At 50.9% G+C, this 15,740-nt stretch overlaps 1 protein-coding gene across 1 annotated transcript; it reads left to right on the plus strand.

Moving 5' to 3' along the window:
• The first annotated feature begins 7,900 nt into the window (after positions 1–7,900).
• Positions 7,901–14,441, plus strand: Vax1 (ventral anterior homeobox 1). The gene is made up of 3 exons (XM_040742108.1): positions 7,901–9,211; positions 10,308–10,495; positions 12,241–14,441. The coding sequence occupies exons 1-3, from the start codon at positions 8,971–8,973 to the stop codon at positions 12,823–12,825; spliced, it is 1,014 nt and encodes a 337-aa protein (XP_040598042.1). The 5' UTR covers positions 7,901–8,970; the 3' UTR covers positions 12,826–14,441.
• Positions 14,442–15,740: the final 1,299 nt, after the last annotated feature.

A 15,740-nucleotide genomic window follows, 5' to 3' on the forward strand; every position in this document is an offset into this window, starting at 1 on the left:
TCAGCCTGACCAGACTGGTATTAGGACTTACATTGTATCTAAACATCATCAGCCGGACCAGAGTAGTATTAGGACTTACATTGTATCTAAACATCATCAGCCGGACCAGAGTAGTATTAGGACTTACATTGTATCAAAACATCATCAGCCTGACCAGACTGGTATTAGGACTTACATTGTATCAAAACATCATCAGCCAGACCAGAGTAGTATTAGGACTTACATTATATCAAAACATCATCAGCTCCTATGCCTTCTATCTTCTGGGCCTTCATTCTGGTTCTGTCTCCTTTTGGTCACATGGGTTACAGGGTCACTTATATAACCTTTGGCTCTAGGACCTCATGTCTCTATTTCTCTTACAGAAGAGCATCTTGGCTCACTTTTCCCCGTGGCTCCCTTTCCTTGCCTACCTCAGGAGTGCTGATGGGTAGCTCCAACGCCACCTTTCGCCCCTCTACTTTCCTTCATTCTTTGGTCTGCCTTAGGTAAAAGCGCACAGAAAATTGCTGGGGATAGAAACCTGCTCACACTCAGTTCTGCAGCTCCAGGCCAAGGTCTCTTCATCTTTAGGTGTCAAAGGAAGGAAAGACCACTAGTGTCACATGCTGTGATCTACACTGGCACAGTTTCTGTGTCTACAACTACAGTGACTTCTCCCTTATTTTAGAAGATGAGCTATGGCAGAGGAGCAGTTTTCTGTATTTATTTTATATCAAAGTATTTCTTAAATACTGTATGGGCTTCTTTGTTTTCTCAAACGTAATGCAACTTAATCCCAGAAGGCCATCTGCCTGGATGTTGACACCATTACATTGCCTCCTACTGCCTTCAGTCTCCCCAAAGCATGTGAGGTTATCGTGACTTGACTTGTAGCTTCAGTGCTTATATGATTACCAGGTTTATTTTCTATCCTTCGCCAAGTCTTCTTGTTGGTAGGCACTCTCAATCATCAGTGCTCCTGCTTGAATCTATTCTCTCATTTCCTTCTACTGCCTCTAAGCATCCGGTGGCTCAGAAATTTGAGGATTAAAGTCCTTAGAATTAAGTTTGTGGGAGGGGGTGGGTTGGTTTTGTACCTAATCTCAATACTCAGAAAGTAGAGGCAGGAGAGTCTTGAGTTGGAGGACAATCTGGGTTAAATCCCCAGGCCCTCTTTTTTTTAAGTTAAGTAGATGCTTGCTTGATGGAGTATTTGCTTAGTATGCATGGGGCCCAGGCCTCGGTGTGGTGATGCCCTCCTGTAATTCCAGCACAGGAGAAACTCAGACACCAGAAGTTCAAGGGCATCTTCCATTTCATAGGGAGTTCAAGGTTAGTCTATGATAGATGAGTCCCTGTTTCAAAATAAGTAAGTGAATAATAATAAACCAAACCCAATAACAGAGCAGGCTTTGAGTAGGGGGCCTGAGATGGTACTGTCTGAGCACATGACCCAGGTGGTGTCTGTCGTCTTGCTTTTCAGTTAGCTGAGTGAGGTGAGCTTTATAGAACTCTATGCTGGGCATTGGTGGTGCACACCTTTAATCCTAGCATTCAGGAGGCAGAGGCAGATGGATCTCTGTGAGTTCAAGGCCAGCCTGGTCTACAAGAGCTAGTTCCAGGACAGCCTCCAAAGCAATACAGAGAAACCCTGTCTTGAAAAACCAAAGAAGAAGAAGAAAAAGAAGAAGAAGAAGAAGAAGAAGAAGAAGAAGAAGAAGAAGAAGAAGAAGAGCTCTATGGTGAGGAGTGGTCCTGCCCCTTAGTGTGAAAATACTTCACACCTTTGATGCAGAAAGCTCTCAGAGCTTTGCATGGAGTAGGTGTTATTATCTACTTGTTGAATAAAGGGCTCCAGCTGTTTTTCAGGCAGTAAGGCATTTTAGAAAATGATGGGCTTAAAGATGCATTGAGACACACATGTACCCTGCTAGAGAGATGCACATTTATAACCAGGCTTCCTGGAAAACTTTCCAGTTCTTTGTGAACAAGAAAATGTTTAATACAAGCCAGCTTCCTTTTCTTTCTCCCAAAATACCTCACCTGGAGAATTTCAAGGAGCTGAATAACCACCGGCTATCACTTTCCAGTCAAGTTTTCTAAAACAGCAATGGATCTCCAGCTCCTTAACACTGGAAGCCCAACCTGTACCTTTGCACTGTTATTTATTAAAAGAGTAAGGAAGGAGCTAGACAGATGGCTCAGTGGTGGTCAAGAACACTGGGTGGTCTTCCAGGGGACCCAGGTCCCATTCTTAGCACCCACAAAGTGGCTCACAACCATCTGTACTTTGAGTTCCAAGGGACCTGATGCCCTCTTCGGGCCTCTGCAGGTATAGTGGCTTGCATTCATGCATTGCTGGAAAAACACCCATACTCATAAAAGGCCTGTTTTGTTTCTTTTTTTTTTTCTTTTTTTTTTTTTGAGACAGGGTTTCTCTGTGTAGCTTTGGAGGCTGTCCTTGGAACTAGCTCTTGTAGACCAGGCTGGTCTCGAACTCACAGAGATCCATCTGCCTCTGCCTCTCGAGTGCTGGGATTATAGGCGTGTGCCACCAATGCCCGGCTAAAAGTTTATATTAAAAAAAAAGTTTTAAAGAAATCCAGGTCCCAGGGAGATGTCTCCCTTCATTTTTCAAGAGAAACATCTTGTCACACATCATTTCTGCTCTGTCTAAGATACTTTCTCTTTTTCATCTTCAGGCTAACAAATCAGTTCCTTTATTAGTCTACCTTACAGCAGTTAGTTCTGAACTATGGAAATGTACAGCTGTCCCTCATAATTGGGTAATTCTGAGGGGTGGTGGGTGGCTGGAATCAATTAATTACTACCACAGATTTTGGTACAGAGAGGTTCTGGTTGGCCCTGATCTGTGGTTCTACCTAGCTTAGAGACTGTAGACAAATGGCTGAGCCTCAGTTTCTCCTCCGTAATTATGGGTTTTTCCAGTTACTGACTGAAGCACAAAAAACACAGCCAGCATTTAGCATACCACAATATAGTTTCTCAGGTTGGTTCTTCAGACAGGACTCAGCCAATGGTTCATGCCAGGATCTCTCATAAAGCTACATGGATGTCAAAAGGCCTCACACCCCCGTCTTCCTGTGCATTGATGCTGATGTAATACACTAAGCACTACTTTTCCCTTGTATCCCCTTTCTGCCTTCCTTTCAGCAGGACAGCTGGGGTATAAGCAAAGGACAGATGATAACCACGTCTCTTTAAGTCCCCCCCCAAAGGGGGACAAGGCCACTTCCATATAATTTAAACAAGGCATATGACAAATCTACCCAAATTTAGCAAAGGAAAAATAGATCATGGCTCTTGATGGGAGGAATGGCAATGAATTTATGGCTAGGGGAGTTTAATTAGATCTATGGTAGTCCTTAAATTCTGGTTGCTTATCATTGTTGTGTTTGTTGTTCAAGACAAACACCTTTGCTACCTATTCCCAGAGCCGGCTGGCTATTGTGGCTGGCTCCTGTTTCTTTCTTGGTATCTCTTGTTCTGTCTACATAAAACTGACCCCATAGAGATGCAAAAATAAGGGCACTAATGTTTAATATTTATTGGCAGTGCTCACCATCAGTCAAGCACCATTTCAAGCACTTTATTTTTAGTTATCTAATACGTATAGGTGCTAGAGTTAAACTCATTTTGCAGACAAAACCCTGGGGCACAGAGAAAGAATGCAACCTGTCTGAAATGATTGCCTAGTAAGGAATGGATCTAGGAGTTGCACATATGAGTTATGCTACCTGATTGACTCCAGAGCCCACATTTGCTCCATGTCTTGATTTGTTTGGTTTTGTTCTATTTTTTTAATGAATGAACCTATAGAACTACTGAGTTATGTCATTCTAGAAAAGACTCCTTTAAAATTGAATGCTTCACATTCAAAAAACATAATTCACGGACAGGGCTTAGTTTCTTGGTACAACATGCAAGGCTGAGAAGTGGAACCAATTGTTTCAAATGTAAATAGGCGAATCCAGAGTTTGGCTCTCTGCACACTGGCTGGTCCTTGAGAGGAAAGGAGACAGAGGTACCCAGATACACCACTACACCACCCATTTTAGATGTTCAACAGAAACGGGTGGTTCATTTACTCTTCTATCACCCCAACCACTATCCTGAACTGATTGGGGGCATTAGTAAGCAGGCAGGATTGAGCTCCCCACCACTGGCATCTTTGCAGATGAAAACTTGTATAAACGCCAGTTACCCTGGTTTTTAATGAGTTTTTATTGGACACTCCCGATTCACTCTTAGAAAGACTTCCTTTCTGCTTGCCTTATCTTCTCTGATGCAATTGTTTCTGAAACAATGTAGCATAGTAAGCTATGTTGCCTTCCTCGTGGTTTCATACCCTATTTCTTTTGGAAATAGAAAGGGAAGGTGGCAGAGGATGGTGCTCAGTAACATCTTGAAACTGCTTCCTAAGGCCACCGGAATGAGAGCGAGTGGGCAGAGGCATAGACTATGAAAGGCATCCCCAAGGCTCGAAGAGACATTTCTCTAGCATCATCTAGCTCAGTCCTAAAGAGTGCTTTCCTAAGCCAACTCTAGGAAGCCTGGGTAGGGATATGAGAATTGCAACTTTGGGTCAGGAGACCAGGACTGCAACCCAGACCCCCTACCCCCAGCCCCCACTAACTAGTTGTCTAATCCTTAATCAGATGCTTTGTCTTTCCCGGCTCATTTTCCTCATCTGTCAAGTCAAATGAAGGTTCCGGAATAGATGATCTCTAAAAACCCTTCCAGCTCTACAGTTCTATTCTGGGTCCCTCTGCACCTGCAGATAGACGTGTGGGGGCAGGAAGGGCACTAGGAGGGGGAGGGATGTAGCCAGGGAAGTAAAACACTTTCACCTGCAGCAGCCTTGTGTCCTTATGTGTGCTGCACAGTGCAAGCGTGCCTCAGATTATCCAGATAATTGATTGAGTTCCCTCCTTTCTTTTGCCAATGGACACACAGCTTTCATTTGGCTGGGAACAGCAGCTGCTTTTCCTGAAATTTCCATCCAGGGCTTCCATCCTCTGCTGTGTCCTCTGGGAAACCTGTCATGTTTTTTTCTGGATGGATGCCCATAGAATTTTAATCCAGAGAGAGAGAGAGAGAGGGAGAGAGAGGGGGGGGGAGGGAGGGAGGGAGGGAGGGAAGGAGGGAGGGAGGAAGGGAGGAAGGGAGGGGAGGGGAGAGGAGAGGAGAGGGGGAAGAAAGACAGGAGGGGAGTGGGACCCAGAACACTGCCCAACAAAAGGCCAGATGTAGTTAGTAGTTATGGATTGACTTTTTGTTTAATTTGGTTATTTCAAGTTCTCAGAGCCTAGATGTGCGTCTGGTAACAATATTATTTATACTGCAAATACAGAGCTCTGACTAAAGCCAGTGAGTTAACATAGTTAACTGGTTCATCTAGAGACCACAGAAGACAGCCTTCATATGTGTTGGAGACCTCCCGTCCTAATGTCTTCCTTTCCCAAGTAAGCATTTGTAGATCCAATAACAGTGCTGGTGGTGTGTCTCTGCCCTCAGAACTTAAGAGGTCCCCAACTTTAAAAAGTGCAATTTTCTAACTAAGTTGTAGAAAGATCTTCACCTTCCCCCTTGACAGTAGAGATGTGAATTCCTGAATTCTGAACCCAGACAGTTGTCAGACAACTTGGAGACACAGGGAATTGGATTTTGTTCATCGCAAATCAGGTTGGTGCAGGATGATGGGCTCCTAAGAAACGCTCCTGGCTAGTAATAAACAGCACGGTCAAAGAAAAACTTCCTGTTTTGGCTGCCATCTCCTGCTATTTGGACAAAACAAATGAAAATGAATGTCACTCAGAATGTTTTGGCATTGACATTAAGGGCATAGCCCTATGTCTCTTTGAGCAACCTTCATGCCTTGGGGATTCTGGAAACTCAAAGCTAGGTAACTAAAATCAGAACCCTGAGAAATTGATGAAGACCTCGAACACTTCTGAGGTCATGGACAGAGAGGAGTTCAAATTCTGTATTCATTGACCTGTAGATTGGACGAGTGACTGAACTTCTCTTGGAGTCTGCATTCTTTTAACCCTGACCTGGAATGCCGCTACCTTCCTGAGAAAGGGCTTCAGAATATTAAATGTGTTTAGACAACCAATATGCCAGCGTTCAAAACAAACAAACAAAAGCTCTTGAGTTCTTACTTGTAGCAAAATATGCAAACTTTGCCTCTAAGAAAGTGGAGGGACAGCCACCAAAGCAAAGCAATACAGAAAAACCCTGTCTCGAAAAACCAAAACCAAACCAACCAACCAAACAAACAAAAATAAATAAATAAATAAAAGAAAGAAAGGAAAGTGGAGGGGTAGGGGCCGGCTCCCCAAAAATCAGAAAAGAAATCGTGAACTGGCCACTCTTTTTAAAAGACTTTTCCCCAGGCCATGACTTCTCGGTGTGTCGTCTGTCTGATGATGTCCTCTTGGTAACTAGGAGACTGCAGAGTCCTAAGGCCTAGGGCCCTGGATCCATTTAAGGGTTCTGTCTGGGCAGTTGCTGAGATCCCAGTGATGCCTCGGAGAGGGGGACTCCCACTCGCTCTAAAGCAGGAGCCTGGGCGCCCCACTCTGGTTATCCCGAGCCACCCGCCGCCTGGTGAGTGGGTGTGGGTCTTTGGGCTGGAATTCAGGACCAGCACCCGGAGCCCTGCTCCCGACCTATCTCAGCAAGCAAATAGGGCACCCAGTCGAGAGCATCCGAGGCCTCGGGAGTCCTCCTTCACAGACGTGGTCATTGTTGGGGCCAAGAAGGCAGGCGGTGCTTCTCCATACAGCGGGCTGGCTCGCGAAGGAGGGACCCCTTTCTTCACTCCGCTTCCTCGTCTTCCTCCCAGCCCCGCAGCGACTGCGGGGCGGCGTTGCAGGCAGTTGCCACCCGGTCGCCAGGGAGGTGTCCGCGTCTTGAGGGCTGCGCCCACGGAGATGTCTTTGAGCTCTCAATTTGCCTCCTGGGAAACTCCTCGCCCAGTGCACATCACTCAACACAGTCACCCTAAGTCTCCCCAGCCGTATAGTCAAAGCCCGAGGTCTAAGGGACCAAACGTGGTGGCCCCTAAGGGGCCCAGAGGTGGCGTGGAGAGCAGTGCGGTTACCCGGCTTGGCCCGACCCCTCCACGCTCAACAGCCTCGAGGGACCGCGGCGGTGGCCTGGGGGGGTGGTGACAGCCGGACGATGGGGCTGGCGCCGGAGACCCTCGGAGGCCACCACACACACACACACACACACACACACACACACACACACACACACACACTCGCTGCCCTCCCCACTCACTCCCTGCCTCCCACCTTCTCGCCAAGACCCCCGCCCCTCCCCCGCCCGCCTCCTCCTCCCCATTCTTGGAATTGTGTGGAAAAATTCTCAGCCAAACCTCCCACCTCTCCTCTCCTCTCCCCCCCCCAACTCCCTTTTAAAAACCCCTTTCCTCCGCCGGCCCCTGCACTCTTTGTGAATGAGGGCCGCCGGGGACACGGCCCTTCCCCCGCCCAGGAGCCACGCCAGACCGCCGCACTCACAGGACTGTTTGTTAATAGTCCAATTAGATAATTGCCATCTTTCACTCCTTTTGCTCCGCGTTTCCCATAAAGGAATGAATGGGGAGAGCGGCGTGGAGAGGGCTTCTGCCCCGGCAAGGTGACGAGAAGGGCTGGAGCAAGCTCCTTGCACAAGGCCGTGCGCTTGAATTGAATCATTGTGGCCTAATCAATGCTGTTATTGGATTACTGGCTGTTGCTTTTCTCAAAGACATTGTAGCAAGACAATGAAATAGCTAGGGGGAAACTTTTTTTTTTTGAAGCAGATCTCACAGTTGAGATCTCTCTCTCTCTCTCTCTCTCTCTCTCTCTCTCTCTCTCTCTCTCTCTCTCTGTCTCTGTCTCTCTGTCTCTCCTCTCTCTCTCCCTCTCTCTCCCTCCACCCCCCTCCTGCTGGACTCTGAGTACAAAGCTGCCCTTTGAATGGGTTGCCTCAGGGCTGTTGGAGGTGCAGGCGTGGAAAAAAAAATCCAACTGAGGCTACAGGAAGAGGGGCGGCAGTTTAAGATGGCTGTCAGCATCGAGGTGTGTTAAAAGAGTGGAGAAGGCTTGGCTTTTTTTTGGAGTGTGTGTGTGGGGGAGACTTTAGGGGGAAACTTTTCTCCTCCTCCCTTCCCTCCCCACCCAGAGGCAATTGCTTTCTTCAGCTCCATGGACTGAGGGGGTGCCCCCCTCCCCATTCAGCTCTACGCGGAGAGCCTGGAGGAAACCCCCTTTAGCCAGTATGCGAGCGGGAAGGTCAAAGGCAAAGAGAAAGTTAATAATGCCTGCTAATGGTGCTAACAATTCAGGATGAATCTTGTCAAAAAGTTTTTTTTTTCTGGAAGTGTGGGTCTTTGATTGTGTTTCCCGAAAGCAAGACCAATCATTTCCGTTTATTCACTGGCTAAACCCCCTACTTGATTGGGGACAGGGACAGAAACCATCCATTACGATCTGATATATTATCCAAACAATTTAGTGTATTCATGAGGTAACCGAAACGTGGGGGCCGCGAAATTACCCGTAATCAATTGCAAACAGCGAGTGTGCGTCCCCCGGGTGTCGGACAACCACAACTCAGGCCGTCTCAGTAACAGGCGGAGCCGCCGCGTTTTGGAGTTGCGCTGTTCGCTACCTGATCGCCAGGCTGGGGACACTGGACGTGCTCAGAGAACGCGAGCGGCTGACGAGGCGGCCTCGCCACTACTCCACCGGGATCCTGGGACCAGACCTGCAGCCTCTCTCCTAGCGCGCCACTCTCCTGTCGCCGCTGACCCTCCGCGGCCGCCGAAGCCACCCCGCGGGGACATTCATTCTCGCGGGCGACGGAGCTTAGGGGCTGCGTTGTAGGGGTTTTGTCCCCCCTCTGCCTCTCTCTCTTTTTTTTTCCTCCCTACCCCCTCCCCCTTCTCTTCTTTTCTGTGTTGTTTTGCCTATGTTCGGGAAACCAGACAAAATGGACGTCCGGTGCCACTCGGACACCGAGGCCGCCAGGGTCTCCAAGAACGCGCACAAGGAGAGCCGGGAGATCAAGGGCGCCGAGGGGAGCCTTCCGGCCGCCTTCCTCAAGGAGCCGCAGGGCGCCTTTTCGGCGTCTGGCGCTTCGGAAGATTGTAACAAAAGTAAATCCAATTCCTCCGCAGACCCGGATTACTGTCGCCGGATCCTAGTCCGAGGTAGGGATGGGCAGGGCTTTGGGGCGCGTTCTTTTGGGGGGTAATTCCCTGGCCGCAGCTGCGCGCCGCCGCCCAGGGCTGGCGAGGACTTGGGAGAAAGTTGTGACTGGTCCTCTCTCGGGTGCGGCCGGACGCAGGGGATCCGAGCCTGGGGCTCCTCTGAACTCGCTCTCTCGGGGCCTCGGCCCTAGCAGCCTTGAGGGGCCCCGGCAGCCCGGCTACGGAAAGGAACCCGGGCACTGAGAGCGAGGGGTGGGCAGGGTCACCAAACTGCGGCTTCGGACCCGGGTCCTCACCGGGGACGTGCGCGCGTCCTTCGGGATAAGGACCTGCTGGTAGGAGGCCTGCGTGCTCCTGAGCCCCGGAGGGCAGAGCGCACCCAAGGGAACCCTGGGCGTGGAAGGGCAGCCTTCCGCCTCAGGACAGCGCCCGGCCAGTTGCCTGCCTGGGCTGAGTGAGGGCCCTGGCGCTGAGCTCCCGGCCTGGCCGCTGCAGCCTAGAGAAACCGCGCGGGGATGCGGATGCCGCCTCCTTGCTTGTCTCGGCCTCGTTCAAAGAGCGGGGTGCGCTCCTCCCGGGCTTTAGCGGCTAGGAGGCCGGCTTCAGCCGGCGCCGCCCCCGCCAGCAGATAGCCAGGCCCCGCAAGCGGGTTTTTCGGTCCCTCCTCCTTCCACCGCCTGGGTAGAAGCCGGCCAGACACCCGGGGTGGGGGTGGGGAATGCAGGAGCGCAGGCTGCTCAGCAGGCTGGGGCCATGCTGGGGCTGGGGTGTTCAGTAACGGCCCCTCTGGGCTACTGCGGACTCGGATCACGCAGCAGAGGCCCCGTAGGCCAGAGGGAACATCCACCTATTTGGAACTGATTTTTTTTTTTTCCTATTCGGGTGTCTGGGGAACTCTACCAAGACAAAGTCCGGTTACTCTTCCAATTAATACTGTGAAGTTAGCTCCTTTGGTCTCCACACACCCACCGGGTCTCGGCTTTAGGATTGCGGCCACCCGCCGCATCCTGCCGGGAGACTGGTTCCTAGCTAGCTCGGGGCAAGGAGGAGGAGAAAACCCCGAGGGTTCTGGTGGCTGACATCTACCCTTCCCTAGATGCCAAGGGGTCTATCCGAGAAATCATCCTGCCCAAGGGCCTGGACCTGGATCGGCCCAAGAGGACACGCACGTCCTTCACGGCGGAGCAGCTCTACCGGCTGGAGATGGAGTTCCAGCGTTGCCAATATGTGGTGGGCCGGGAGAGAACCGAACTGGCTCGGCAGCTCAATCTTTCTGAGACCCAGGTACCCAACTGCCAGGGTGCTCGCAGCCCCAGGCTTCCTCTCCAGTCTGCCTTTCCTCATTATCTTCCTTGCTGCTGACCAAACCGCCCAGGGACATGGAGGAGTTGGAAAGGACACGGGGATACGCCTAAGGCTTCCCCCTCTTTTTAAAATTACCCGTTTCCGAATCTCCACATCCTCAAGTCCTCCAGGGTCTCATTTCTTCACACCCTGGCTTGGCCCGGGGGACCCCATATATTTAGTCCTTTTGGAATTCCTTTTGGTTCTCAGACTTTAGAATTTCTGGATGGCTTCTGATTTACAAAAGGCTGGTCGTCGTCGTACCCCCTGCCCCCCCCCACTGTTTGGATACATACCATTTTGGCTATATTCCCAGTAACACCCAGCTTTGGGACCCTTGGGTTTACCCAACACCCAGATCCGTTCTGCAGGAAGCAGAAAACAGTGCCAACTCTCAGAGACCCGCCTGTGCAAATATGACACCCCCACCTCTTATATCCTAACCCTGAGCATCCCTCTGGGATGCTAAGAGGCGCTGTCCTCTGTGCCAGCGACTGGGCAGCAGATCTGGTGACTTGGGTACCAGCACTGCACATAATGCCTTTTGCATCTTAGACCCCCTCTCCTTATCCTTACCACAAAGTCCCATGTAGTACTTTACATAAGCACTACAAGGCTGAGGAGGGTTTGCCCGGTGTGGGCTGTTTTGGGTCAGCCAGGGTGTGCTAACAACTTGTCAGTTTTCTTCCTAGTGTCTTCCTCTATGCCTAGCCCGAAACAGGTGGAGCGCATTTTAGGCCTAAAATCTGGGTTGAGAACTGAGGACAGAATGGGGGGAAAAATCTGAGTTTGAGTTGGCATAGTGACATGTCTTACTATGTGTGTTAACCCCCAACTCCTTTAGCTTTCAAAAATCTAAATAGGATGTCGTCCGTGTGTGTATCCCCCCCCCATATAGCCTCTATTCTAGGCCAAAAGAGGCAGAAGGGGAAGCAGCATTGAATGTATTTAGTCTACATCGGTCTCCTGTCTTCCTTGACTCCAAAGTCCCCGATGGAGTGCAGATACCCTTTGGGCTCTTCAAACTAGCTGGTGCTGAAAGGCAGAGAAAGCCAGGCTTAGGAAGTCCGCCCTGCTTTCACCCACCTTCTCTGTCTGCTTCTGGGCAGTCTTTGGCCTAACGAGCAGGGAACAACCCCTTGGAGTCTCCAAGGGGCACAGTTAGATTTTCTGGGGCCAAATGTGAGCTCACCGGGCTAGCGACCTGGATCTAGAAAGGCGGAGGACACACTTGTTCCAGGCACCTCAGTCAGCTTCCCGCAAAACCTTCCCCAGGCCTGCTCTCAGGCTCTCCGGGCGGGCTGTGCTGATTCAACAGTTTGTGAACAGAAAAACGCCTCCGTGGGTATTGCGGCAGTCCAGTGAAATATCCCTGTCTTCCTTCCTTGTTAGTGTCGTGGACGTTTTATTTACTTTGCTTTTGTAACCCGCTCTGGCCTAGGCCTGCTTGAATGACCCGGAAGCGTAGCCCAGTGGAATGGTGTCCCCCTCGTGGTGGCTCTTGCTCCGCTAGAAGCTTCGGAGCCTCGATCCTCTGCTGCGGGGTGGGGCTGCGACTAGGGCTGGGATTAGGGAAGGGTCCCGGTAACCCAGACACCCCCCCCCCAAATAACCCTGCTGCCTTTGACTCTGCTCTTTTCCTGCTGCTCTCTCTTCCAATTTCCTTGGCGCATATCTGCGTTCAGGTGAAGGTCTGGTTCCAGAATCGGCGAACCAAGCAGAAGAAGGACCAGGGCAAGGACTCCGAGCTGCGGTCGGTGGTGTCGGAGACCGCCGCCACGTGCAGCGTGCTGCGGTTGTTGGAGCAGGGCCGCCTGCTGTCGCCGCCCGGCCTGCCTGCCCTGCTGCCTCCCTGTGCTACCGGCGCTCTCGGCTCGGCGTTGCGCGGGCCCAGCCTCCCGGCCCTGAGTGCTGGCGCTGCGGCGGGCTCCGCCGCTGCTGCCGCCGCCGCCGCCGCCACTGCCCCGGGGCCCGCAGGCGCGGCATCTCAGCACCCGCCTGCCGTGGGCGGCGCTCCCGGCCCAGGGCCTGCAGGGCCCGGGGGACTGCACGCAGGAGCACCCGCTGCCAGCCACGGTCTCTTCAGCCTGCCGGTACCGTCGCTGCTAGGCTCCGTGGCAAGCCGCCTGTCCTCCGCCCCGTTGACGATGGCTGGTTCGCTAGCCGGGAATTTGCAAGAACTTTCAGCCCGGTACCTGAGCTCCTCGGCCTTCGAGCCTTACTCCCGGACCAACAATAAAGAAGGGGCCGAGAAAAAAGCGCTGGACTGATTTTAAGTGTTACCCTGTATTTATATTTATAACATCTATTGTGGTGGTATTTATGGACTCGCGCGGCGCGTTAGGCGCCCAGGGCTCCTGCGCTGGCCTTCCTGGCCCCCACTAGGCCTGTGACTGCTCCCCCATACGCGCCCCTCCCCGCAGGCTACTGATTTCATCTCACTTGAGCTGTTTTTTGTTCTTCTCTCTACTTTTCCTCCCTCCCTCCAAAACCAGCTTCCTTCTGAATCCAGGAATGATCCAAAGAATTGGGGAGAAATACCCGAGTTAACCAATCCCTGGTTCCCCCATCCCTACCAGTCAGGGAGGGAACACACTCAGCCTAACCCTAACCCCCCCCCTCACACACACACACACACCTGTTCTGGTTAGGGGCACTGACGCACCGCTCTTACGAATTTTTGAAAGAGGAAATATGTTCGCAGGCCGCCAGGGACTAAAAAAGGCTTCTCGGTTTCTTTAGACCCCCCCAAAAGGGCCTATCTCCTCTTGTCAAAGAAACCAGGGTTTTTGGAGTTCTTGGCCCCGATTTTTTAGATCTCTCAGGATAACTGGTGCATAGTCAGCTCCTGTCCGAACAGAGCTGATGAGTTTTACTCCCTTTAGAGAAACTCTAATCGCAAGCCCCTCGACCCCGAGAAACTATAAATCAAACGTCTTGTTAGGTAAAGGTGGTAATAAATTTGATCTAACAGCAATAAGGCAAGAGTAATTGTTATATAAAACCAGATAAAATTGTTACCTATTTTCAAACACTCATAAATAGTTGGGTTTGCAAAATGTAAGGAATTCTTGCTAGAGAACGCATCACGGGGGCCGTGCAAAATTAAAATCCTGAGTGCTATGACGTTAAATAGGAACTTAAAGAGGAAAAGCCAATGATGCCAAGGAGGAACGATTCAGGGCCATGGCTGTCCTCCCAAGACAGCGCGGTGGCTGGTGGTCGGCTCCCAGACGCAAAACTAAGGTGGAATGGCTGGGCTTGGAAGCAAATCAACACCGGCTGTCTGCTGTCTTCTGAACTTACATCTGCAAAGGGTTTTCACTCCCCGGGCTTCCGGAGCACTTCCTTTCAGAAGGACTGTTGGGATGGATGCCCAGCACTATGGCCTTCACGGGTCCTAGTTCCTTGGTACCAGTGGTTCTTTGCATGGCACACAGGGCACACACCTCTTCCTTCTCAACCCCACCACGTGGGTGCAGCAACCCGAGCCCCCAGAGCCACCACCACCTTATTTTAACCAAAACCACAGGCCCAGAGCGCGAGGTGCCTCAGTGTCTGGAATGTATTCACCCATCTGAAACAAGCGCAAAACATTAAAAATATTAGTAACTTTATTGTAAATTATTTACATGCGAAGTTTTTTTCCCTTTTCGTTTTTTTCATTTCTTTTCTTGTTTCACTTTTTCTTTTCTTTTTTTGTTCCTCTCTCTTTCTCTCTCTCTCTCTCTTAGGTAAATAGTGAAGAAAATAACGAATGATTCAAACGCGGGTAGGTGTCACTGAATCCTGGCTACTAACTGTGTTCTGGATGTCTTGGCTCTTTGGATGTTTTTGTATTTATGTGGTGAGAGTGAAAAAAATATATATCTATGATGATGACAAAGTGTATTTTTGTCCTATATTTGAAAGATTTAAACACACACACACACACACACACACCAAAAAGAAGATTCAGCAAATGATGAGTCTCAGGGGTTAGGGTGTGAGTCCCGGAAGTGCAGGGAGGAGGGCCAGGACACAACCCACTCTCTGGGGAATGGACTTTACAGTGCAGGGGTGGGGGCGGGGAGGTGTTTTTGTCCCTGAGGAGACCTGCTTCTGGTCCTGAGCTCTCTTTGTCCGAAACACAGGTTTCTCAGTGCTGTCCTTTCTGTCCCGCACACGTTTCTGTCTCCCAACGTGCTCACCTTGCTCCTAGAGCTTTTTTCCAGCTGCTTCAACATTGGGTTCTTAGGCAAATCCGTGGTCCCGGACAAGCAAGATTTTAGTTAATTTATTTTGCCTTAGAAATTTCTTGGCCATTAAGCAGAAACTTTGAAGGCAAAATAAAACGGTCTAGATATGAATCCCTCGTGTGTGTGTGTGTGTGTGTGTGTGTGTGTGTGTGTGTGTGTGAACAGACTCTCCTTCATCCACAACCGGAACGCAGGTTTGGCCCAGGGTGGAAGCCTTGCGTCTGGACTTGGGGGAAGGTGGGAGTGGTCCTGGAAGATGCTGGCCTTGGACATGACCAACTCCAAAGCTCCAGCAGCAGGCGCAGCGGGAGGGGCCACAGGGTGGCATCCCCACAAGCGGGTATTGCTGGTGCAGGGACCACAGCTCCCTGGCAGGGGCAAGATAGCCCCTGGACCCCAAATTCATATGCTATGCCTGCACTCCCCTGTGGAGTAATCCAAAGGCAGGGACGGAGTGGTGTCAGTGTGGACAGCAGATACTTGAAGTGCTTAGGAGGGGTGGGGTGGGGGTGGGGCTGTCTCGGGCTCTGGGTTCTGCTGACGTCAGAGCAGCAGCCCACACACACAACACACACACAGTTCACTTTTTTTTTTTTTTTTTTGCTTTTCAAAGTCGGGTCCCACACTCTCAGTTCTATGTTCTCCCTCTCCCTCCACTCTTCCCTCCCTCCCTCTCTCCTTCCCTCCCTCTTTCCCTCTCCTCTTCTCTTCCCAGATTCCATCTCTCCCTTACACCGGCTGCCCCAAAGTCAAGGCTGTGTGTGGCTCTGTCTTCCCTGTCAAAGCTAGTGGCTGGGGCCCTCCTGGAACAGAAGGTGGCATAATCGTGTGGAACAAAAGAAAAACGCAAAATCCTAGCTTTGGGTCCCCAAGAGGTTTGGCCCCTCTGCAGCAGCAGAGGCCAGGGAGGCTTCTTCCCAGCTCCGGTGGGTGTCACAATCTCTTCA

The sequence above is a fragment of the Mesocricetus auratus genome, unplaced genomic scaffold, assembly GCF_017639785.1.
Source record: "Mesocricetus auratus isolate SY011 unplaced genomic scaffold, BCM_Maur_2.0 Super-Scaffold_4256, whole genome shotgun sequence".
NCBI classification, from domain to species: Eukaryota; Metazoa; Chordata; class Mammalia; order Rodentia; family Cricetidae; genus Mesocricetus; species Mesocricetus auratus.